At 39.0% G+C, this 26140-nt stretch overlaps 1 protein-coding gene across 1 annotated transcript in view; it reads left to right on the forward strand.

The window, feature by feature from the left end:
* Positions 1-26140, forward strand: part of ADAM22 (ADAM metallopeptidase domain 22) — a 123128-nt gene that overhangs the window by 39058 nt on the left and 57930 nt on the right. The window contains exon 4 of the mRNA XM_062494725.1: positions 18955-19021. Coding sequence (XP_062350709.1) covers positions 18955-19021 — 67 coding nt within the window. The remainder of the gene's footprint in view (positions 1-18954; positions 19022-26140) is intronic.

Here is a 26140-nt window from a genome sequence, read left to right on the forward strand (position 1 = left end):
ACAAGATGATTTTCTATTAGAAAAACAATGTGCATGTTTGCAAAAATACCATCCAATATATTAGTTTTTCTGACAAAACCAACAACAGTAATGGAATTTGGGCTTTTTTTGGGCAATAGTTTCTTTTTCTTCATGTTGGGTGAGAAACAGTGGGAGGAAAGGCAGACAAAAACGTTCTCTAAAAATATTGCAAAAGCCTTTCAAGTCTTGACTTGCATCAAAAAAATACACAATATTTTAGCATTTTCACCAGCTTTGACTTAAAAAACTACTTTACTTTTGTGCTTACTATTATTTTGGCTGTCTTCTATTTCTGCAAGCTTTCTTTTTTCTTCCTGGATGAAATACTGCATTCTGTGTTTCATTCACTGATTTGTATGTTGTTGTTACTCAGTAATTGACTTCTCTTTGGTTTTAGTGTAGAGTTCTATGCTGTACAACTCTGAAAAAATTGAGTTTAAGACAAGAGTGCTATTGTGCTTTTGGAAATGATACTGTGCAAGTCTGGGATAGTAACTCATGATTCTTTTTCCATGTCCTTTTATAAACCCGTATCAATAGTACTGCTAAAATATGTATTTGTATCCTGGATAAATTACTTGGGCTCAAGTGGCCAAGCAGCAAAGAATAATTGCTTATTTTGAATTGTTTTCCAATTCATTACAACAAGTTGCTCATTTAGAAAAGATGAATAAGATTCTATTTTGGTGTTTTTCTCTTATTTAAGTGTCTTTGAAGATTAAAAAAGGAATTGCTTGGGGGGGAAAACTGATTTGGAAAAAAATGTTCATACACTCTTTCTCATTAGACAAAGGGGTCTGGTGTTTGTGTGTTGAATCACCACTAGAGAACGGAAACTCCTGATTAAACTGATAAAAGTGTAAAGCTTCTTTGCCATTTATGGTCCATTTAGGGCATGGCAAAGATGGTAACAAAGTAGAGCTTTCTGAGCTTTTACTGTGTGGTACTTTCTGTGTTTTAAGATACAGAAATGAAAATGAAATTAAAGGATTTTTGATACAAAGTTATGATGCTGCTGAGAACTATATCAACATACTGTGGGCAAAAGCTTTCAAATACATGGGCTGTGTTTAGATAGTGTGGAGGGAGAATGCTGGTCAGATAGCTCAGGGGGCTTCCTTAGGCTTCAGGAATGGGGTCACCCCTGGAATACTGAATGGGTCTGCTCTCTGCTCCTGTCTTCTGCATCTTAGTTTATTTGCAGTTCCACATCTTGTCACCTTTCTGAGGTGATGGTGTGATAGTATAAATAATACTACTTTATTATAGTACAACCAGAGTATAAATAATATAATAATAAATATATAAACATGAATAAATATGGAGAATTGTTGTACAGTATAATAATCGTTCTTTCACTGCCATTTCTCTTGAGTGCAAGGCTGGGTTGTGCCTTGTTCCCATGCTCTACTGCACACCCGTGCTTTTGAGTAGCAAGTCTAATTCTGCGTTTTCTGAATAAGTGTCACCTTCTATTTTGTTTTCTGTGAATGAAGCTGCAGCACATACATGGGTTCAGGCAGATGTACCCAATCATGCTTGGCATAGAGCAAATCACTGTAATCAGAAGTTAAGATGGCATGAGTCTTGCCTCATCTCAGAGGGTTTAGGTCTTTCAGGGCGTGGGTGCCCTTGACTCCCCCTCAATTTAGTGGGAATTGGGCAGCTTCACCTTGTGCATGCTCAGATTAAATGGACTGAAATGTGAACTTCATGTCTCAGAACAGTATCATCACACCTGTGTATTAAGAAAATGTTTCAAACAGCTTGCAACACCTTGAGTAGCAATACTTCATCTCCCGCTTCTCAGTTACCTCATTCTAAGATGAAAATATTTTCTTTCTTCACCATATCCTTAATGTGTGCTGCCTGATGATATTATATATTAATCCTGCAAATGCATTATTGAACATCAAAGAGCATTTTAGGCTGTAAACTGTTAAAAAGTGAAATGGATGTTTGAGTTAAGGGAGAACATATCTACTCTACTTTTCATTTGTTTAAATAATGTTTGTTAATTTTATACTATTTTTATATATGGCTTAGGACTTTGTAGAGAATATATCATTACATTTCAGGAGTTTGCTCGTGTTCCTGGTATTAAATTGAGTTTTATTTGAGATTTTAAACTCTAGTTCATCACAAAAACTGAGCCCATATATATTTGGATAGATTCTGTGTTATTTCCCATGTTTTCTGCAATTAAAAGCTATAGGGTTTATTGTACCCAAATGAAATAAGCTGTGGAAATGCTGGAATTCTCCATAAGAAATTAATCCATACCCCAGAGACTGTTTACCTCAATGAAGAGAAAGCCTATTGTATTTAGAAAAGGGCTCTGTTAAGATTTATGTCCTTTAAAAATACTTCATAAGAAAGTGTAATTTCATAAGAAAGTGTAATTTCTAATTTCATAAGAAAGTAGATTTCAGGCATGACAGGTGCTTCTTGTAACACAGAAGGTGTAGCAGGTCTTTGCTCTGCTCTCTAACCAAAATACGAAAAACGGTTGTGTAAAGTGTGAACTCAGTAAGGTGATGATACAGATGTTGGAAGAGCTGGAATCTGCCTGTTCTGCAGTTCATCACCAATCTGCCACTGTTTTAACCATGTTTAAACTTGGTTATATCTTTAGGGCTCCCTTACACGTTTGTATTCTCATTTTGCGTGTTTTTGCACTTACATATTCTTGGCCAAAAATATCAATCTGAAATGCACAATGCTTATTCTGGATAATGAGCTGATTTTCAAAAGTGCTTTGTTAATGGATATAATGAATGCTTAGCAGCTCAAAATACCTCATGTGTAAGTTCTTGAGAGAAAATGTCAACTTGGGAATGAAGAGGGAAGATAAATGACAGTAAGTCCAGGAGACTTAAAGCAAAGCCTGTTGTATCTCAGACTTGCCAACATTTTCCAGTTAGTCTTGTTTTTGCTTCCTTTGGTCCAATGAATCACTTGTATGGTACAAAGTAGAAATGATGGAGCTGATTACAATCCAAGTGTAGTCTGAAAAGCAATGGTTAGATTACACATCTTTTTAGAGATACTCCAGTTATACTCCTTGATCTGAATCAAGCAAATAAGGGCTTTGAATATGAGAGTACAGAGCTGGTTCTTTGGCTATGTGGAGGTACTTTCTGGGGAAAAAAACTTAAAGCAAAACAAATAAACAAACAAACCCTGCAAGAATTGTTTTAGCTGTTACGTTTTGGATTAGGGTTTCACTCTGGAAAAGTTGGGGGAACTTTTTTTGGTGTAAAACCATTTGTTGGAAATTGCTGGCCAGCATGTATTAAAAGATATGTTTTCAGGGAGTCTGAGGTGTCTCAGACATCTTGCTCTGTCCTTACACTCTAATTCCCACTTGCTATACAGCATAGTTGATTCCACCTTCACACACTGCTGGTCCATAAGGAAAACAAATATAAAGGGAAAATGCATTTATTCATGAAATGCATTGCTTAAACTTAGTCACTTCTGGGTTTTTTTTGTAAGTTTATGATTATGGCAATCAATGTTTGAGATTACATCAAGCCTCCCCAAACACTGATAGCTATATGCAGAGTCAATAAGCTTGGAAGAAAATATTCATCAACACATGTATCTTTGTGATTTAAGAAACAGCTATATTTATTTTTCTGAACTGCAGTTTAATTCTTGTCTCCAAATATTAAGATAGAATGCTGCAGATTTCAGTTGTACTAGCAGTGTTACCAGATGTACTGAAAACATTTCTATGAAAAAGCATTACAGAACTGATTAACTGGTAGTAGAACTGTAAATATATCTGGCTCTGTTTTTTTGAGGGGGAAAAAAAGTCTGGGTGTATAAAACTATATATAACCATGTATGTTTTCTAACTTAAAAACCATTAGCATTCTTGGAGGTTAGTTAGCTCTAATTTATATTTTAGCCCAGAATTAAATTCTACAGTATTATGTGGAGCTTTTGGAAGGATTTTTCTTGTTCTGCGGGCCACATTAGTGTCCATGATGATTGCTTATCAAATTCATTGCACTCTAGAACTTGAGTCTTAAATCCAGCTTTTATTATAAGCAACACATGACATGTTAGGAGAAATATTTTTAGAAACATAAATAATTTAAAGTACTGAGCAAGATTCTATAAATATGTAGTAAGGATGATGATAAGGATATTCTTATACATTTTTGGACTGAAAAAGAGAATACAGCCTTGAACATGTGCTTGTCAGTGTGAGCTGTAGGCATAACCTGTGGCTCCCTTTATCTAAATTATTGTTGTCAAAACCACACGTGGTGTTCCCTGAGAACTGATGAGCACCGTTGTGAGAGGCTCTTGAACTCTCTGCTGAGGTGCTGGGTTGTATTCCCAGAGTATTCCCCTGCCTGATTTTCAGAGGTGCCTAAATTAGGAAGCAGATCTCCCATGGTATTTGTAGGCAGCAGGGAGGGCGTGGGCTCCTGCAGAGGGTGGTCAGGGCAGGAGGCTGGTGGGAGGGCAATGTCTTGCCTTTGTCTGCTCTCTCTGTCTCTCTGCTGATTGTGGAGTAGGGCATCCCATAGGGACCAGCTTCCCAGCTGGGGAGGATGGTTTCCTTGTATCTTTAGAAAAGTCCTTCTATATCTTTGTTCTGCTGCAGAGGTTCCTTTAGGACACTGGGTTACCTCAGGATGAGGACAAGTGAGGAGCTGGAGCAGTTCTTTTGTTAGAACAGTGTGAGCACATCACGGGGATTGCCAAGCAAAGATGACAGGAGATTTGAAAGTAGGTTTCTTGTAAAAACGCTTGGTCAAATTCGGACTCGTCATTCACTGAATTAAAATTTTAGTTAGAGGCAGCTCTATGTTCAAAGGCAGACCACAGCTGGAGCCTTCTGCACTGACCATGTCCCTGGTGAGGGGATGGCTCTGCACATGCTGGGTGTGCTCCCAGCCACAGACCCCTTCAGCCAGCTGTGCTTCACATCCCACTTCTGCATTTGCCAATGGATCCTTGGATAAGCAAAAGGACAGGACTGCAAAGAGGAATGGTGGCTTTCAGAAGTGACACTGAGGTCTCTGTCCCTGTCTCTTTGCTGGGGAGGCTGTTAGAGGCCTTGTGATGAGGTGCTTTATGGAAGGAGCCATTCAGGATTAGAGTCAAGAGCTCTGAGGGGAATATATTATTCTGTGCTCTTCAGGGCAGTTGTGTGTTCTTTCGAGGCTTTCTAACACTCTGCTGTGTAACATTTAAAAGGGTCTGCAGCTGTTCTGCACCTTTAGATTTTTTTTTTTTTTTACTATAAATGCTGGCTATGCAGTTGCTTTGTGAAAATTAACTCTTTCTAAACAGACTTAACATTTCATCTTGATTTTATTCAGCTGTTTGGAAAGACTTTAACTTGGAGCCCTTTGAAGGAGAAAAAGACATGTCAGAATGGCAGAATATGTTTCTTCTCACTTCTGCATCCACTGGAATTGATTGCACACTTCATCTGCTCCTGCAGGATGCATTTTGCACCATCGCTATAGTGCTTTGCTGTGCCACGTTCAAAATGTAACTGTTTGATGCCAGATAATTGCCAGATTGCAAAGAATGCCCAGGTCTGAAAAGCCAGGTGCACAGCCTGACCTACAGAAAATATGACAGTCCTGGAAAAGAAAAAGGAATAGATAAGTAACCTCTAAGTGAAGAGGTTATTTCTTTGAAAAGTAGTGTTTGGAACTGGCACACTCAAGTATGAAGATCCCTTTTCATCTTGAAGAGAATAAGTCATGATAAAAATATATTAGATTAATAGATAATAAATAATATATTTCTTAGAAATCTATTCTCATTATAAATGAGTGTGTAACGTTTCTGTCTATAGTCACATTGTGGCTGGAAGATGAGAGCGTACAGGAAAAGACAAAATAGTCATAAGGATTTGCATTATCACAAAAAAATTTTTTTGAGTCTCTGCTGGAATCCTAAGCTTGTTTCACTGTGGCAAGCATTCTGGAGATCTAAGGAGGTGGTGATTCAGATTTAAAACTCAGTGGGAAGATTTCAATATACTTGGATCTGCTTTGACCCTGCCAGTTTTTCCATCCCAGGATATGTATTCTGAAATTTAAACCATGGCTTAGGTGGCAGCATGAGAAGTTAGGGGTGGTTTATATTTGAGCATGACAGAATAAATCATGTCAAATGCTGAAAATGTCTGTTAGCACAGACATTAGACACCGTGGTAGGCATGCAGGATAAAACAATTTGGTTTGTGTTTGAGTCTAGAAAGACAAATGTAATCTGCTATTTTCTAATCATTAGAATTTTGAGCTAGAATTCTCCCAACAGACAATTCTGCAAGCAAGGCTATGGCCTGGTCCTGATTTAAGAGAGATGAAAGATGAGAATAAAGGGATAGGAAAAAGGTGTGATGAAGGAGCAAGAGAAAATAAATAAGCAAATTGGATGCCTCATGCATAGTGTATTGTTGACAGCTGCCTCCTAGGGATGTAAACTCTATCCTATATAAATTTATAGGGATATATAGTATATAGAGGAGCTCTGTGTGTATATATATACATATATATACATGTATAATGGATGGTAGGAGCAGAGCATCAGTTAAATGAGAACTTCTACCAATGCTGAGTGACTGAACCAGCTACAAACTCTAGAATTTTATTTTTAACTTCTTTTACCAATCAGTGCACCAATGTCAGCGTACATATGATCACCACTGGTGGATATATGATCACCACTAGTGGATATATGATCACCACTAGTAATGCCAAAGATTTGATCCTGTCCCCTTTCTTACTTCTTAGAAACCAGCCAAGTTATGCCATCTACCAGCATTACTGGTCTTAATACAGAGTTTTGTTGTCTTCAGGGGTGCGAATATGGGGAGTTTTGTATATAGAGGAATAAAGCTTGTCTTAGGGTATGAAGGTTGTGAGAAATATGATAAGAAAAGGGAGAGACACGTGAAGCTGCAGGAGTTTTGCTGTAGGATTGTCAGCATGAATTGAGTCGTGGTCTCATCCATGATGTAGCAGATGGAGAACTGTCATAGCTGCACTTAGATAATTGGATTTCCAGTTGCAAATGTGGATGCAGCCAGCAGAGTGATGCTGGCCACTGTTGCTCTGTACAACTATTTGAGGTTGCATGATATGCATATGAACCATGTATTTAAAAGCAATCCTGTGCTAATAGGTGGAAAAATAATTTGTATCCTGTAAGCACAAATGTATTTTCTCTCAGTTTCAGAAGATTACTTTGGATAGAAAAGACAAAATTACTGTATTCATTTCACCTTTAGAAACAGTGACAGTGATTACACACAAAAGAAATAAAACTGCATCCTACCAGTGGTCCATCTGTCCTGGCATTGGAAATGGGAAATGCTGCGAAAGAGCACATGTGCTGGGCCACTTTCAGGTTCCATTCCACTCACCCCCATTACATCCATGACTGATTGGAGATGCCAGAAGGCACATGCCTGTGTGTGCCTTTTATAAAGTACCTGTTAATGAACTCATTCTCCATGACTTCAGTGCCTTTCAGAGGTACATTTTGATACTGTTTTCCTGTGAAGCCTCCTGGAGGCTTCCTGGAAATGTGATGCAGAGATTCACAACTTGTTGTGTGTCATAGTGCTTTCTATGATCTGTTTAAATTGGTCTTCTAATTTCTTCAAGTACTTCCTTATTTTACTAATGTGGAGTAAGGGAAATAATGGCTTTGCATTAATTCTGTCTATGGCTCACATGATATTTTAAACCTCTATCATATTCCCCCATCCTCACCCTATCCTCTCTTCAAATTGAACAGCCTTTTGAGCTTAGAGAGGATGATTTACTGGTAGATAGCACACAGGGAGGCAAAGTAACCTGCTGGGTCATCGGCAATGCCAGAGCCATCTGGCAAGTCAGACAAATTTGACTTGGTGCAGCATTAGGAGATGGATTTTTTTTTTTGCCTCTGAAGCTAGCTGTACTCTTGTAGTTGTTTATGCTAAATGATGATTGATGATTGTAAGTTTGAGGGAGCTGTGATAATTTCTTGGACTGGGGTTAAGTGATTAGTGTTGTCTCAGAATCTGGCTCCTGAGGATTCGGTGGTTAAGGGACTCTTGTCTTCCCACTCTTCATTCATTTTTAAGATGTGCCATGAATTTTATTTCACAAGTATTTGTGTCATTTGTCCTGTGTGGATATTTTGAGGTATTTTTCCAGTAATGCAGCCTACTTCTTCAAGAGACTTCCTTCCATGTCTCTCTTAACTGTGCGATTTAATTTTTTTGCTTAGTTTCAAGCTAAAATCCTGGTTCACCCACAACTGAAGTGTGAGACCTTTGACTTCTGATCCACACAATGATCCATGCTATTAAGATTTACTTTCTTTATCAAAATAGAGACATTATAATGCTACAGGAGGTAATTTAATCTTATTGCTCTTTAAATTGCCTGTCACTGAAGATGTTCTTCATGTCCTGAGTAATTTTTTCTTAACCCCTCTACCAAGAAGAGGCTTTTTCAATATCTTAGAGTTTCAAGCCATTTCTGTCCTTTTGAAATTCTAACATATTTTAATCTTCAGAACTGTTTCTGGAAACTAATCTAGTTCCTGGATTTAAGGTTTGAATTGTTTTAAATTGAAGTTATTTTCAGGTATACCCTTTTCTATAGTTAACATCTTTTGTGAACAAAGATAAAAGCAGTGGTAACCTTTTCTTCTGGTCTTTTTTTTCACTGAAATATCTCAGGTACTTCAACAGTTCATGCAATAACTAGATTAACAAAACCCCAAAATTTATCTATATTTTTTCAATCTATTTATGTGAATAATACGTATATAAAAACACACTGTTTAGAAGAAGTGATTCTTGGTGACTACTACATAAAAGATTATTGGGGCATGCTACCTTTCAAATATTCAGGATAAAATGCAAAGTTCAAGCAGCGCGTAACCATGAGTATTAGGGGGGTGATTGCCCTAAGTGCTTATAAAAGAAATGACAGCACAGTGGGGGAAAGCTTTGCTGTCACTGAGGGTGCACATTTTAAGATGGGTATGTTCAAAGTTAGTGCCAAACTGTATCTCTCTTGAAGAGATACTGACTCCTCTTCTGGTCTTCCTTGGCATCATGCAGACGTAGGAAGCAGTGGCATGGAAGTGCTGGTTGGCAATGGGATGGGCTGTGGATTAAAGGAGATGTAGGAATGTGACTAGGGAGAGGGAGGAAACTATGGTGAGGGGGAGTTTGGAATAAGGTGATGAAAGGCAGAAGCTGAGGCAAAGCATAATTTGGCCCCTTTGTATTCCTATTTTCTGCATCTTACTTTTAAAATTTTATTTTTGTAATTACACACTGTTTGTTGGCAGTGTAAAGTAGTTTGGGAGTGAAGCAAGGCTGTGCTGGCAATGAGGTGGTTTGCTGGACAGTCCTGGTTTACCTCTTACTGGGTTGTAAATTGTGTTTGTGCAAAGCAAGTGGTGATGCCTGGTCGCTTTGACAGGAGTTTTTTGCGTGGATCTGGACAAAAGTCTCCCAGACTGAAACCTTCACCCTTTGCTGTAGTGACAGTTCCTTGTTCTTCAGGTACCATGAGGAGGACACTGGGGATCAGCTCTGAAGAGCTTTAAGAGCTCCAGAGTTGTCCAGACTGCAACACAGAGCAGGACACATCTGAAATGTGTTAAGATGGGAAAGACATTGTATTTCTGCAATAGATGTGTCTGTCAAGTTTCAGACTGGGCACCCAAGCCAAACAGATTCTTTAGAGCATTTTAGTGTTGAGGGAAGTGCTAACTCTCCCTAGGAGCAGTGTGTGGAGGACTCAGTATTTGTGTTGTGCAAATACTTTGAGAGAGCATCAGGGAAATAAATGTTTGTGAGTGCAGGAATATTTTATATATTTGCTCCAGGGCAAGACTGTGTATACAGTAACTAGAATTTGAGGGCAAATCTTGAAGTAAGCTGCCAAATAAAAATATTTAATAAATTCCATTCACTAAATGATAACAGGTGTCCTATACAAAATGCATGTGCTGGTTTTTAATAGCATGAGGTACTGCTGGGGCCCTGTATAATACTTATGCATTCAATTTTTCAGTTTTTGTCCTTCAAGACAGCATTTATGGACAATACACAGCGAGTTGGATTGAAATGTGGTTGAAATCACAAGTGAGTTTACTTGGGAAATGATTTTCCATGTAGTATAAAACAGCTTTACTGTACGAAGAGACATATTAAAAACCAGGATTAGACCACACTAGTACCTTTATGCAGGGAAATGTGTAGCCTGTGCTTCTTGTGTGCATTCCTTTTCTCTGTCTTATTAATTTACCAGCCTCTCAAATACTAAAATTAACTGTTTTTATCCTGACTTTTAAGTAACAAGTGTATGAGCAGAATGGCATTGATGAAACTGCTTTGTAGTAAGGGTATGAATGCAATCTAAAAATACTTGCTCATTTTAATAGGATTTCTGAAATTTCTGTAAGAAAAAAAACAGGTAATTGCTTGAAGAAATACTGGTGTAAATTATTCATCAACAAAAAAAGAGTGAGGTTTTATTGACACTTGCATTGCCATTATTGCTGTCAGGAAAGCTCCTGGTTAAGTAGCAAAGTGAACCTTGCCCAGACTGGTTTCAACTCTGCCTGTAAAAACAAGAAATTTAGAGCTAGAAAAATCCCATTTCACCTTTCTGCCTCACAAGAATCTTGCAAACACCTGCTGTCTGCTCTTTCTGCTTGTTAAAGTCTCTAGTCTAGCACTCAGGTATCCTGAGTAGCAGTGTCCCTCCATGGATACTGGGAAGGCTGTCTGTGTGTGTGTGTGTGCAGCTTCCTTGTTAGGACAGTAGATTAAATCTCTCTGCTGTCTGAAGGAGAAGACTGTAATCACCACCCCTCCATCAGCAGCAGCGTGAATTAACTGCCATACTGAATTTGTGCCCTTTGCAGTGCTTGTGCCACATAATATTTTAAAATACCTTGTTTAAAAAAAACCCCTGTTCCTTATACAGCATAGCAGATGCTGTTTGCCAATTTAAATATTTGTATTAGAAAATAATAATATTAATATTGATTCAAGAAATATAATAAAAATATAGTTAATATTTAAGTTGCCATAAAAAATAGAACCTGAAATTATGATTTCAGAGCTACTTTATCTATGTTTTGCTACTAATTTGTGGGGTAGGGGGCATTATTCATATTTCCTTAAAATGTAGTGGTAAGAAACTTGTAGTGATATGAGTAAATGGTTAGTTTGTAAGTATGCCTCTTCCTAGCTGCATAAATTAAATATGAACTTCTAAGCTTTTTCTCCTGGAAAATGCAAGAGTTATCTGTCCATCATTACATTCTCACAAAATTGCCTGTATGGTCATTTAAATAGAGGAGCTCAAACTGAATTGCAAAGATTGTAAAGGACAGGCCAAAAAAGTCCATGGTGTGGTAAGTACAGATGGAGAGTGGCACGGTAGAGTGGCACTGGATGTACTTCAGGTGCACTTCATGAGCACAAGGCATGTCCAGCAGGGTATGGTCATTCCAGCCTGACCTTTCCAGCAACTGCTGTTGCTTCACACGCCATTGTTGTGTACTCTCCTTTTTTTTTTTGTGCTAATAATAGGAGCCATGTGTGCAATAGAAATTTGGTGAAACTAAGGAAGAATGTCTTCAACCTGCTTAAACCTTTTCCCAGCAAGAAACAAAGCCAGTTGAGAAATGAAACACATGGTGTTTGTAAGCCAGAACTGTGAGACTCCTTCTCTAAAGCCAGAGGTGGAGGCCCTGCTCAGGGCTGCAGAATTGCTCTGCAGTTTGATATCTGCACTAGGGTAATAACTATCCTATCCTGCAGGCAAAATAGATATTAAGGGATAAAGGACTAAGTGCATTTTCAAGTCAGATAGCTTTAGGGATCTAAGTGAGAAGTCCTAGAGAGGAAAAAAGTGAACAAATGTTAGTATTTAGAAGAAACATCACCAGAGATTCAAGTTGTGTAATTTTGTGAAATGTGAAATTAAGCTCCAGGAAAGGACTTAGTGGGTATTACTCAGCATTTGTATATAATCCTTTGAGAACTTAACCCATTCTTAAGCCCCTAGTTTATTTTTTAAGAAAGTCTTAAATAGTTAGTAGGAGTAGAAAAATTAGGAAATTTCTTACTCCACTCTGCCTTTCATATCAGCTCCAACGAGGACAGAAAAGCACGGTAAGAATATTTTAAAAAGGGCCAAAACTTTTGTGTAGACAAGGACTGGCTCTGTTTTTCTCAGTTGTTTTTTCCTTCCTCTGAGCAGAGACTCTGAAAATTGCTGCTGTATCTATGAGAAGCTATCTAATTCTGATTGATTAGTCCATTTGGCTAACTTAACAGATACAGTCATTAATTAAATTAAACATCCACATAAAAAGAAATTCAGCAATTCTTTTGATGGGAAAGAGGAGATGAAAGTTTCAGAGCTGTGGCTGTTAAAGCAGATTGGTTCATGGAGTACAGAGATAGCTAATCCCTCAGGAAGTGCAAAGAAAGATCATGTATGAGCAGAGAGGAGGTTTTTGGGTAGGCATGAGGATAAAGGAGAATTAAAGTGTCCCATGTAGTGAGATACAGAAATCTGCCTGCTAAGTGGCTTTTTTGAGTTTATCTTGCTGTATGTTTTAGTTAGCTTATGGCTGATACTGTAAATGTTCCAGGGCTAGAGTGTAATGCAAGATAATAAAAATTGTCCTTTGTACTCTTACTGACTGGTAGAGAGAAATGTCCATTCTGTTCCCTCTCATCCAGTTTTCCACTATCTTGCTCTTCATTTTATAACAATCAACCTACCTTATCTTTCTGGGTGTACAAGATGGGCTGTACTAAAAATGTCCCCTGATAGCCACTCCTTCTATAGCTATTATTTCTGTTTAATACTTGTTAGAGTGTGTACATCACTGGGGGAAATTATTACATTTTATGGGAAGCTTCCTCATCTTCATGTGCCTGGTACCCTGACACTGCCCATTCCTCTTACTGTAGCACTCTCAAGCATGATGTTGCAGGAGGCTTCCTTCTCACAGCTGGCTCTGCCCCATGGGCTAGCATTAATTGTGAAGTTGATATGGCATCTATCTCATACCAGTGGCTCCATCACTTCCCTGAACCTGCTCTTTTCTCTTGAAGGTCTCCATATATCTGTCGATAATTTCCTGCTGGCATTCAACTCACCCAGACCTTTCAGCTGATTTCAACTAAGACCTTGTCTTCCTTTTCAATAATGCATCATCCCTCAGATCTCTCATTTGATGTCCTTGTCTGGTACCATATTTAATCTGAAATTTCAGGTGTGTATAATGAAGAGTTTGTGGAAACAAATGAGGGTGAATAAATGATAACAAATTTCTGCAGTGTTCAAGGAGATATAGCAATGATATCAAATTATCATGGAGCCAGTAATTTTTTTGTTGTTTATAACACTGATGCTGACAAAGATACAATATAGTACTGTGTTTATGAACTCCCTTTATTTCTACCTTTCTTAATTTAGTAATTCTTCCTATGGCCCTTAAGAGAACCTTATAATTTCTGCTCCTTTTCTTCCATAGCTCTTAGGCTTTTAAATCTGGAGAGTTAATTTTTGTTCAGAAGCTGGCAATAGGCATCATCCTTCTCTATTTGAAAGTGAAAATTCTATTCAATTTGCAGGGATAATTCCCAGGATTTTCTCCATTTCATACTCAAATGCAAACCTCTTCCTTTTAAAAAATCTTTACTTACTTCCTTTTTTTCTTCTTTTGACTTGAAGTACTTTGTAATCTCTTATTTTTTCTTTCTGTTTCTTTAAACACTTGGCCTATTCTGTCCTCTTTTCTCTTGCTACCATATTTTTTAATCTCTTTTTCTTCCTGGAGCAGCCTCTTTCTGCTGGGGAACCCATCTATATCCAAGACTATTCTGTTTTATTGGATTCCCAATCCCAGTTTCATTTTGGTAAGCCTTTGATTCAAGGTAGAATTTAAGTGCATGTGTATTCATCGTGTTGGATAAGGATAATTTCCTTAGTTGGGGGTCTATTCTGTAATAAAATTCCCCCAGCTTCTGCCTCTTGTGTACTGTTGTGACTGGGAAGATTAGAAGAGCAAAGAGGAGCTTACTCTTTTTTTTTTTTTTTTTGTTTTAGCCCTTATGCTATTGAATCTGTATGGGATAGGCTCATATGGACTTCAGATAATGCTTCAAAAATGCTGTTGGTGTAAACAAAATGACACTAGTTAATTTGTGTACACTGAAATAACAGACCTCTGACAACAGAATTGCCATTATTAGCATAACAGTGTGTTTCCTTCTAAAAGCAACAGAACACATGTACTTTGTTTTCCTGTGAAATATTTTATTTTTAGGTCTTGGCATATGCAGGTTTTTTGCCACGCCTTTTCAAAAATTTTGTACCAATGCCTCAGAAAATATTTTTGAAAATCTTATTCTGCAATATTGTCAATTATAGTGTTGGTGTTTTTTTTCTATGTGATTTTCTCCATCCCTTCTATTTCTAGGATTTTTTCTCATAATTTTTTTTTTTCTTTTTGACATGCCAGTTTTATATATAATTAATACTAAAACTACCACTTATGCTGACAAAGATGTTTTCTAGGATAGATCAGCAGACAACCTAAATTATTCCTGTTTCATTTCTACCATAGGAAAGTGTTTGTTTATTTATTTATGTTGAAATTAATATTATTTTAATGCTGATTGTCTTCTCTTGCTTAAATAATTTTTAATCATGTTTTGCAAGTATATTAATCTAGATTTTTTGTATGTTTTAAAGGAAGGCCTTCTATTAAAATTATGCAGTTCTGTGCCTGTACTGTTAATGCAGATGAAACATGACTCCACCTAGGACGTGATACCTTTTGGTCTGAGTTTTTAAGATTGTGTATAATGATTAGTTTGTAGCTAAGTTTTTAATAGCATTGGCTGTTTTATTGGATCTGCAATGGTGTTGTGGTTTTTATGATATTTTCAGTGCTGTGAATCATAATAATAAAGCATAACATGACTTCATTTATGGGTTTTTCTACTGATAAAATATTCTCAGACATATCCTGCCATGTTACTTAGGATAGGCTTTAAAAATGTCTCTACATTTCAGATCTGTGGTCTGTTTGCAAGCTGTGGGCAGGACCTGTGCAGGCAGGTGACCTTGTGGTGTTTTCCTTCCAGACAGGCTCATTTCAGGAATCAAGGCACTTGTGACAGACCCTGAGAGGGGTTGGAATGCCAGCAGCTCCCCAGCTGTTTCCAGCCCTTTTGTCCTTAAAGTAAGGAGGGAGCAGCAAGACAAAATGGATGGACCTGTTTAAGAATTGTTCTTTTGGTCTAGTTTGAAAGTAAATACAACTTGAACAGCCTGGGTATGTCCATCACTGGAGTGGTGGGTGGGAGAAGAGCAGCTGGCTGACCATCAGCAGCCCTGGAGCTGGATGCTACAGGACACTAACCCTGTAACCCTGAGGAGAAACAGGACCATGCCAAGGTGCAGGCAGAGCAGCCCAGGCCAGGTCAGAGGGGCATTTGGCCAACTGCCCAGTCCCAGTAGCCCAGGGCCAATGGTGAGGGGAAAGTGGAAGAGCTGAACAAGCATGTATGAGGCTTCTCCCAGGCCCTTTTCCAGACTCCAACACTTTGAGTCAGGTGCAGTTGTCTGTGTGTTTGGCAGCTCCCAGTTAGATCCACAAAATTGTCCATTCCCAGCTTGAGGCAGTACAAACCTCCAGCATTCATTGCTTTCCTGCAAAATGTTGAACACATTGTAATCAGCAGCTATGCCAGAAAAAGTTCTTTTTAATTAGTTTTGAGCTTACTGACCTCTTTTGTTACCTTCTAATTCTTGTGTTGTACAAGGCAGAGGATGATCAATGTCTTTGTTTTCTCATGCCAGACACAATTTCCAGATTTTTGAATACATAGCATATGATCTCCCAGAATATTAAAACATTAACAGTAGTGTCTTTTAAAAAGCAGCAATTTTGTTAGACCCACATGAGAAGAATCTGTATTTCTCCTTGTCATCCCTCCAAATACAACTGTAAAATCTCCCTGAGTTAAGCCATTCTGTTTGATCTCAGTCCTTGCACTATATACTTACTTCACTATCTTTCATTTTATAATCTCTTGCATCTTTCTTGGCACAAAAACCTTTGTGTCCATCTGATAAGGAGGAGGACATTAGTTTAACTGAGCCCCCCTGAAATAATGAAGAGTAGAAATAGAGCCCTAAGGTATAAAGGAATCTTTATTAAAGTTATGGAAACATAAACTTTTGCTGAAAGAGTATAATAAATGCCAGGAAACTATATAACTAACTTCAGCAAGCTAAATGAAATACATTTTGAGAGAACATCTGTCTAAATTACTAAATCTGGAAAACGCATACAAGAGCTTATCGAAGACTTTGAGCTTCCCTCAGGGCATGAGTATCCTAAAATATTTAATATTCACTTCTAAGAAGAATCAGAGTCTTGTAATCAGTAACTCAACAGCATCTCTTTTAGCTACTCCTAATGGGTCATCTGCAGGCAGTGGTGCCAAGCATCAATATAGGAGGCATTGGGCCTGGCCAGAATTAGAGGGGTTCATGCTGGTTCTGCAGTGGTCAAGGGAGTCACTCTTTCTTTCTTCCATCCTTATTGAGAGCTGCTCATTCCCTCCTTTACATCAGCTCTGGGGCTGATTGTACCTCTTGTCAAGGGAGTTCAGTTACCTAATGCAGCAAAACCAGGGTTTTGTTGGATCCTCCCGAGTGTCCCTTGAGGAGTGGCAGTGCTGACACCAGGAGTATTTTGAGGAGCGTTGGCTCTGATGCTGGGAGGGTTTTGATGAGTGTTTGTGCTGACAGGAGGAAGGCTCGGTGCTTGCTCCTGGGGGAGCATTGAGACTTCTGCTTTCAGGAGGGACCAGCTGTGAGCTCCCTGAGTCAGAGGAAACCCCACCTCCAGGGACAATTGTCCCAGCCATGCTCCCCTTCAGAAACGTGGTAGCATCCCCCATTTTGTTGCCTCTGTCCCTTACACTTAGATACAAAGTATTTTTTTAACATCCAATTTCCATTGACTCACTGACAGTCTTTATACCTTTGAGATTCTGCCAGTATCTTCTATAGCCTAGTTAGTTGCTCCTGTATCTTGGTGTGCAAACTGTTGTGCATTCACATTCCCTCACAACTCAATTTTTGCTAGACTTCAGGAGCCTCTCTGTGTTTTCAGGTAATGGAACTTTGTAAGCAAAGCTGTCTAGTACCTGTCTGCAGTATTTGAAAAGAGGTCTCCTTTGGGAAGTGATATTAATCATACCTCAGTTTGACTGGAAATACATCTTCTTTGATGTATTCTGGGATGACAGTTGTGTTTTCCAGGAAGACATTCTATTGATCTGCCAAATCATTTTGCCAGAAACTGGTGTGGTCATGTCTCTCTTCCTTATAAATCAGACCCTCAAAAAAAAAAAAAAAAAAAGGTAATAGAAATTCCCTCCAGCCCTTAAGTGCATAAATTTGCTGTTTGTACAATTGAATTTGATCCTATTTCAAATAACCAATCCTGAAGATCATTCAGGTCTTTCCCATGGGAGTTTTTACAATCTTTTTAATTTTTCCATGCTTTCCAATTTAATGATATCAGCATATTTCACTGGAATGCTGCTGGGTTTTGCGTCTGGGTAATTAATGCAAATACCAAGCTGGCAGTTTTTAGGGTTGATATTGGAGGACCCATACTTCAATACTGTTTGGGTCTTACTCAGGGCAGTCACCAAAAACGTCCATGGTCCTGCTCCCTGTTTGGCCAGGGCGAAGCTCTGGAAAGCTGAGCAGCCACTGCCCTGGGTCCTGCTCTGCTGTTCCTGACCTCCCTCATCAGGTCAGTTCATGTCTAAGCTCAGGTGTTTTGATGTTTGAAGGAGAAATACTAAATTTTTGCCACTTCTGCTGGGCAGGTGTCTGCTCACAGCCTCCTGGCCCAGTGGCCAACCTGCCTCTTGTCAGTTTTTCTTTACCAATTTGTCATCTTTTCCAGCTTAATTGTCACTGAAGTGGAACAAGAGTGAGATTTTATACTGATTAGATCTCAGTAACATTTTGTAGTCTTTGAACATTGTTAGTGAAATTTATGATGCAGATAATGTGGTCTCTTCCAATCTTACCAACTCTGATTCTGTGGTTTGCCTTACTAGAAAATAGCTATGAGGAAGATAATGTGACTGGTTTAGAATTGAGTGGCTTAGTAAATACAGCCTGCATTTAACTAATATATATTTGCCTCAGGTCTGATTATTTTTTCTCCTTGGTGTTTGTTCCAAGTCCTTGTGTACATGGAGGCTGGGATTGCTATTGCCCAGAGCCTTTTCCTCTGGCATTGCTAAAGCTGCAGGGCTCCCAGGGAGTGTGCACACCTGCACTGTGAGCCTGCCTGGGCTGCAGCTCCTGGGGCTCTGCCTGCCCGTGCAGTGCGGACCTGAGCTCACCACCTTGGTCTGACAAGGTCATGCCATTGTTGTGCCATTGTGTCCTCTGAAGCATGCCAGCACAGCTGCTGTTTTCCCTCAGATTCCAACTGGTTCCCCATCTTTCTGCTTTTTTGTTTTTTTTGAAGTTCACCTAACTTCTATGCTGCTCTGAAAAGTCTCTTGAATTACAATCAGTGTTAGTGTTTGGATTTGGACCTTCCATGAAGAGACTCCCCTCAGTCTTCCTTGTCCCACCTTCTGCTAAAAGTTCCCACCTTCTGTTAAAAGTCTGTGTATCCAATGCACTGTGTAACTCCACTGGAGATGGTTGTTTCAGTGATTTTTATGAACATTTTAGGAAAAGTATCCCACAGATTTTGCCCTTTTCAAATGTAATTGTTAAATTGGTGCTTGCTGAGAGGGAGTACAAGAACACATGTATGAGGCTTATGGTTCTTTTTTTCTTCTTCTTGCAGTGACTTGCTGTCTTCTGAATATCTTGAGAGGCATATTGAGCAAGGTGGGAAGACAGTGGAAGTTAAAGTAAGAATTTCCTTTTTATGCTTTTCTTTTAAAATTTGCTTAGCTTTTGATGTTCATAAAAACTCACATATTCTTGTGAAAAGAGGGATAACTAATTTTTCAAGTGATTTGTTTTACTATTCTGAAGCACGCATGTTTCACGTTTTTTAACTTTCAGCTTTAAACAGGGAAAGTGCACTCCATTGTCAAATTTAGTGCATTAAAGTTTATATCAAAATGGTATCCATGAAAAATGTATTCATAATAGTTATTTTTTCTAATAAGTGTGCTTTTGGTACTTATGGAAGAAAATATTTTTGTTTTAGTATGTAACATTTTCTCATTGTACTAAACTCCAAAGTTTTTGGTTTGTTATGAGCTTCTTTGTAAATTTAAGAATAGCAATATTTATTGTATAGTATCTCCAGATACCTAGTCACCAGCTGTGTGCTTCTTTCTCTGTGTGTTTGTTGGCATGGTGACTACAAGATGCTGTTTGTTGCTGTTGTCTTGTGTGAAATGTCCCACAGCCTTTGCAGAAGTGTTTTGTTGTTTGCATGCAACATGGGAGATATTTCTTGAGGACTCTCTCTTTGTTAGGACTTATTTTGTAGATGTCAGCTATAATTTTTGTATCAGTTGCTGTAGATTATGTGGAATGTTCAGAAATATATGTGGTACAAAATGGAAACTCTAAATCTGCCTAGGAGGTAAATACTACGTAAAATTTTGTTCAAAGTTTACATTTTATTAAAAGAAATTCTCCAAATTATTTAACTAAACCTAAGATCATCTAAATATTTCAAAACAAATGTATTCATCTCTGCAATGTGAAAGTGGAAATGGGAAAAGCAGACCTTTATCCACTGGATAGCTGAAGATGCAAGTTTCCTTTGGTTTATTCCCTTCTGTCATTTGCAAATAGGAAGTCTGCTCTTCCACTATTAACAAGATAATAGTCTGCATGCATTATCAGACTGAGGCAAACACATACATGTTCCATTAAGTTGTAAAGACTAATTTCTCAGTCAGCTCTGCTCTGCAGTCAAGAAGTGTTGCTTGACTGAAGTTCAGAATATGAGTCAAAGCAGAAATAAATATAATAGCTGATATTAATAAGAACAAAACAAGCCACTTGTCTGCATTAAGATATATACACAAGTTAGCTAAGTTAATCCATCCACACCCTGTCACTGAATTGTTCCTGATGAGCAAGCCTTAATCAAGCAAGGAAATGTTTGAAATCAGCAGCTCTTCATATCTAAGTACTGTTTAATTGAATGGGAAAGTGATGGGAGGATCAGGCCTTTTAGAGGAAGGGTCAGGAAAATGTTCTGGGCAAACAGCTCCCAGCCTCGAGGGTCACAGAGATTATTTCCCCTTCATTTAGGTGCTGACCCAGAGTCAGGCTATACCTGCAGGGGCTCCTATCACTGCCTTGCTCAGTATTCTCAAATCTGCTTTAAGTACAGAGCTATCATTGCTGCATTGAGCTTGATGCTTGAGGTGAACTGAACTGGGAGTGAAAAGGGGCTGCAGAGGCTGTACTACAAAAGAGAGGGCTTGCTGCTTGAGTGGTGAGTTTGCCACCCCATGCAGCCCTGTACCTTGCATAGCCATGGGCAGGGGTGCAGGGGTAGCCAGGCTGTACAAGTGAGCTCCTCTGCCCCTACCAGTCAGCTGCTCCGGGAGTTCTGCAGGCAGCACTTGTATGGGAGCATGCTAGGAAAGGGGATGTGAGGTTTTTGCTTGTTTTGTTGCATCTGAGTGTGTGGGATTGGCAGGGAGGAAGCAAAGAGCTGCCATGACAAAATGTCAGAAGAGCCCGGTGGCCACAGTCATGGGAACATTTTCATAAAAGTTCAGATACCAAAAGAGTTTTGGAGAAGTGCAGGCTACTGAGTACACTTAAATACCAGACACTGAGTGAGGCTGATCTCAGTACTCAATAGCTGTTTAAAAATAAATCTGGTTTCCTCTGACCAGTCAGTATTTTTCAGAGACCTGTAAGTTCATTTGAAAGCTATGTTTGTCTGTTGAACAATTTCTGAAAAGACTGGCAGTATCTGTTTGCTTTTGAAAAACTGGCCTTTGGTTTTACATAAAATATTTTGAAAATCTTATTGCAATGACAAAAAATTTCCATGAAGGTGATTTATTGCCTTAGATTACTGTGGGAATTGTTTACCATAGCTGGTAACATAATTAATATACTTGATTTTAGGGAGTGTGCATATTGCTTAGATACTTATTTAAAAATAACTAGCAAAAGGGTGCAACTTATGAATAAATCACTAAAAAGCACTCTGCTATGCAGCATATTCCTAAGCAGAAGCTGAAGAGGTATTTCAGAAAGGAGACAGGTTTCTATCAGTTGCTTCAACATGCTGCTCTTCACCCACCTCTGTGCAATTTATCTTGGGCTGTAGGCAGAGACAGAGGCGGCCTGGCAACATCTCTCATGCTGCTCTGGTGGGAGAAACAGTGACAGAAAGAAAATGTCCATCTGCCATGCACTGCCAGCTGCAGGCTTTGAGCAAGCCTGTTTACACAGAGAAATGGCCTCCTCTGTTCTTGGCCTTCTAACTGGAGAGGTATTTTAAAACACTGACAGATTCCCCCTTGCATTTATTTCCCTGTGCAAGAAGATGCACAGACATGCAGACCATTGGTGCTGCTGTTGTGCCATGGGCAGTATAGGAGAAGACAGGAGCCCTGAGCCACAGTGTGAAGGCAGCTGTATGTACATGCAGCAGTTTGGGAATGTGTCTGGAAAGCGGGTCCTGCCTCGGCTCATAAGCAGTGTGGAGCTCATAACTACTTTTTCCACTCCTCCCCCTCTCCTGCTCTCCCAGTAAAACTTCCTGTGCTGTAAAATACATATGGATCTTCTGCCATTACTGAGGATGATTCAAAGGGGGGGGGGAAGGGAGAAATCTTTATACCATAAAAAATACCACTTTTTAGTAGCAAAGGGATTTTTACTTTGAGAAGAGTCCTCAGTTTAACATACCTTTTTATCATAAAACATTACATTATATTTGATTTCTGCATAATTATTAATACATTAGACCACTGTGAAGGTGGAACATATTACATGTTTTTGCAGGGTGCTAGCATTTAACTGCTGCAGAGGAGAGGTTTCTTGTTAATTTGGCACACTTAGGCAGCACCTAAGACATTCTTATTAAACCAGCAGCAGTGTGCAACGCCTAAAAAAACAAAAGGAGGTTGATGTTATTTCAGTGTTTCCCCCCACACTCTACTGCACATCACGTCTCTACTGAGAGAGCAGCAGTGTTGGCCTAAATTCCCTCTGGTAGCAAAGAGAATAATCAATTAATAAGAAAGAGAAAAACCCTTCTTGGCATTGCCTCTTCCTGATTGTGTCATTCCAGATCATCCTATGCTCATAGCACATCAGTACACAACCTGTGTACACCTAAGGTTGCTACAATATATCTCTGTGTCCTTTTATCTCTCTTTCTCCCTTTTTTTTTGGTTGTCATTCTGTCGCTGATGCTGTCAGTGAGATGAAAGGCAAAAACCAGCTATAGTGCTGAGTAATTCATATTGCTGGATTTTTCACCCTCAAAAGGAACAACTCCTATCTATTTGGTGATATTTTCTCAGTAAAATGTTTCAGTTTTCCTCTTCAGAGTGTGTAGAAATAAATGTTTCTGCTTGTATTCCCCCAAAACAATGGACACTTCTGCAAGTTCTTAGGAAATTGCTTTCTGAAAAAAATTGAGCTGTGAAGATAATTCAGTCAGAAAATTTCCACAGGTAGAGATGTGGTAGATAAATACCAGAAAATTTTGATGGCATGTTTAAATATGACTAGAAGGCACTATATTTCATATGCAGTCCTTAAAGTCTGAAATGCTTTAGTGTGGTGGTGTAAACACAGCATGTGTATTATGGGCACAAAATTACAGTGAGAGTGCTTACAGCATAAATCACTGCTTTTTGCTTCAGCCTCGCAGCATGTTCGTATGATAGCATCAAACAACATGAATGGAGACATATCAAATGCTAGGTACTGTTTTTCTCTGTTGCAGCATTAACAGAGGAGCTTTGGCCAGGCTTGTGCTGTGGATGAGGACTGCAGAATGGCTTTGTGTCCCAAGCTGTGCTGAGCCCTACTGCTGAGCCCTGCAGTGCTCAGACTGTGCCTGCTGGGCCTTTTTCAAAGCACCCCCAGCCATCCTGTCCATCTGGGGTGTCCCAGCACAGCCTCCTGCTCTGGGGAGGCCCCAGCAGATGGACCATCACTGTAGTTTGGCCAATGGGGGGTATGGGGTATTTGGGGCAAATGCACATTAATGCTGTAGAGCAAAGCAGAACTGTTGGCTTGCTTTACACAGTAGTCATTATGTTTGCATTGTTTGACCAGTAGTGTGTGCAAGATGACTTATTGTAGCTTACAGATATTTTAATGCTTCTGCACGGGGGAAGTTACTGTTCTTGCTGTGCTTGAAGCCTTGGCTAATGTGTGCCATGATGTGTATTTGAAGGGCTCTTTAAATGCCCTTTTTAATGAAAAATTATATATAATGGAAAAAAGTATTTAAATCTTGAAAGACTAGAGGAGTCTGAGTACCCTTGATATGGTAGATATTGCTTTTTCTGTTGAACTTTCTCCTTCAAATCTGGTCTGCTCGAGCAGCTGTTAAGGTACAGTCCCTTGGCCGAGGGTAGCGAGTGTCTGTGCACACCTGTACCTGTGTTTGATGAGATCTTATCTCAAGTAGCATTTCAACATTTCATTCTTATCTCCACAGGAACAAACTGATCATTAGTCTACAATAATTTGTGGTGCAGCCAGATTAAACACTTAACCAGCGAGGAGGTCATTTTAATAATTGACTGTTATGTTTCCAGTCTCATAGCGAGGTGCTTCAAACCATTAAGTCCCAGTAGGGCACTCCCTGTCTGAAAAGAATCTCTTCTTATTTTTCAGATTTTGGTAACTCACCATTTTGTAGCCAAAGAGGAAGGTGTTTGAGTTGCCAGGGAAGCCTGTATGCTAAACAGGCTTTTCTGAAAGGGAATACATTTTCTCCTGAAAAGCAGAGTGCCATTTGGGCTGGCAGAGGATGGGATGGAAGTGCAGGAAGACAGCCCTGGAGCCTGGGGCTGGTGGGGAGCTCCATGTGCATATACCTGAAACTTGCACAACCCACTGATGAAAACTGAAAAGGAGCAAATCATAAATAATGCAGGAATTATATACACCTGTTTCTGGCAGAGCTTTTTTGGCTGCGTCCAGAGACTAGAGAAGCTGTTATTATCAGAGAAATCACTCTCTTTTTTTATTTGAGAGTAGACTTTCAATAAGGTTTCCTGTAATGTTGTCAGATCTCCTCTCTCTTATGCCCTCAAAAGAGCTCTGTTGCCCTCATGGCAAATTGCTAACAAATCTAGGCCATAATCTTCTTTTAAGTGATAGCAGTAAACTAACTGAAGAAGAACTGGTGGGGAATCTGTGAGACTGACACAGTTTAGCAGGGGGTTCCTGCAAAGTTGATCTTCAGAGTGCTCTCATTAAATGTTTTCATTAATGACTTATGTTAAAAAAAGTATGTGAATATTAATGATATTTGCCAACAGTACAAAACTCAGAAGCATTACAGTGCACAGAAGGATCATCTGGAGAACTGACTTCTTTTGACCAATGGAGTAAATAAAATCCAAATAGAACAAATGGCAACTTCTTACACTTAGGGACTAATTATAGGTGTTTGGACACTACAATGAAAGTTCATAAATTGAAAGTTCCACAAGAAGGAGAAGATTAGAGTGTAGTAATGGAACAGGAATGCCAGGATGGAAGCAAACTGTGGTCCCAGAGTACACCAGTCAATTTATTTCCTCTAGGTTTTGACTGTAATTAATGTTACTGTATGTGTCTTGATGAAGAGTTGACAAAATTTTTCAATTTCAGTGTGTTTTCAGTTACTTTGAGCATACTTGGTTTTTTTTTTTTTTTTTTCTGCAGTTTAATGCTGTCACTCCAAGTCGGTAGGCACTGAGAAATATTTCATTTTCCAGTTGTAGCATTGTTTGAATTCTGGAAGCAAGACTTTTGGGATTTAGAGAATGTATCCTCTATTGGGGTACCAGGGCAAGATAATCAACCCTCATGTACAGTGCATTTGCCTGACCTAATGATCCTGCAGGCTGGCATTTTTAATGTACATTTACAGTAGCTTTTTAAAATATCTAATTATCTCCCTGCTATTACTAGCTTACTTTTTACATACATCCTGCCACTGAGGAGAAGAAATTTGAAAGTAACAGCTTTCCGTATTCCAGGTCATTCCCAGGTCATGGTTTTGAATATACTACACTAGAATGAATCCCAGATCATGATTCATGTAGGATTTTGCAGGTTTAATTATCTTGTCTCCCTTTTCTTTGTGACATGAAAAAAATAATCCTGTGGGTTTAACTAGTCCTGCAGGGGGAAAATGTCAGAAAGTGGAAGTCTTCCAGAGCTTAAAAAGTACATTTCACTGCAGATGGACTCCAGTGATGATGGGTGGTTCTGCTGAAGTGACAAGTCAAGCGACTGTGTGACCATGAGAAGTCACCTCTTGAGTACTCTGCTGCAGTTTTCTCTTCCAGTAGGAGGATAGCTTGAACTTGCAGAAAAATCTTGCCTGACTTTGTGTACCTCATGTTATTTTCCATGAGCCGCAACAACATAGGGCATACATAGCCAGAGAGTGGTAGCAACCAAGTGTTCTGTAATCTCAGACCATACAAGGACTGAGTATGACTAAGAGAAATTAATTACAGCTATAACATTAAAGAACATAAAATCACTTTGTAGCTGCCCTTATTGAAAAACAAAAGTATCTTTTTGGATTTAACTTAATCCCTTTGAGGGGGAATTAAGCTAAGCAAACAGAAGCTGCTGTACTTCTGAAGGAGTGCTTCCATGCAAGGCTTCAGTGTGCTTTAGCTTGACATTACTTTCTTCATCTTGACTTCTGTAAGTAGCTTTGCCTAGACATATCTGTTGTTCCCTATGGATACCAAACTGGTGCTGTATTATAAACAGTAGGTTAATGTTTCTAGACACAGCCTCAAGCTCTGTGAATTTTCATTTAAAGAGAAAGTTCTGTCATTCAG

The sequence above is a fragment of the Cinclus cinclus genome, chromosome 1 (assembly GCF_963662255.1).
Source record: "Cinclus cinclus chromosome 1, bCinCin1.1, whole genome shotgun sequence".
Taxonomy (NCBI): Eukaryota; Metazoa; Chordata; class Aves; order Passeriformes; family Cinclidae; genus Cinclus; species Cinclus cinclus.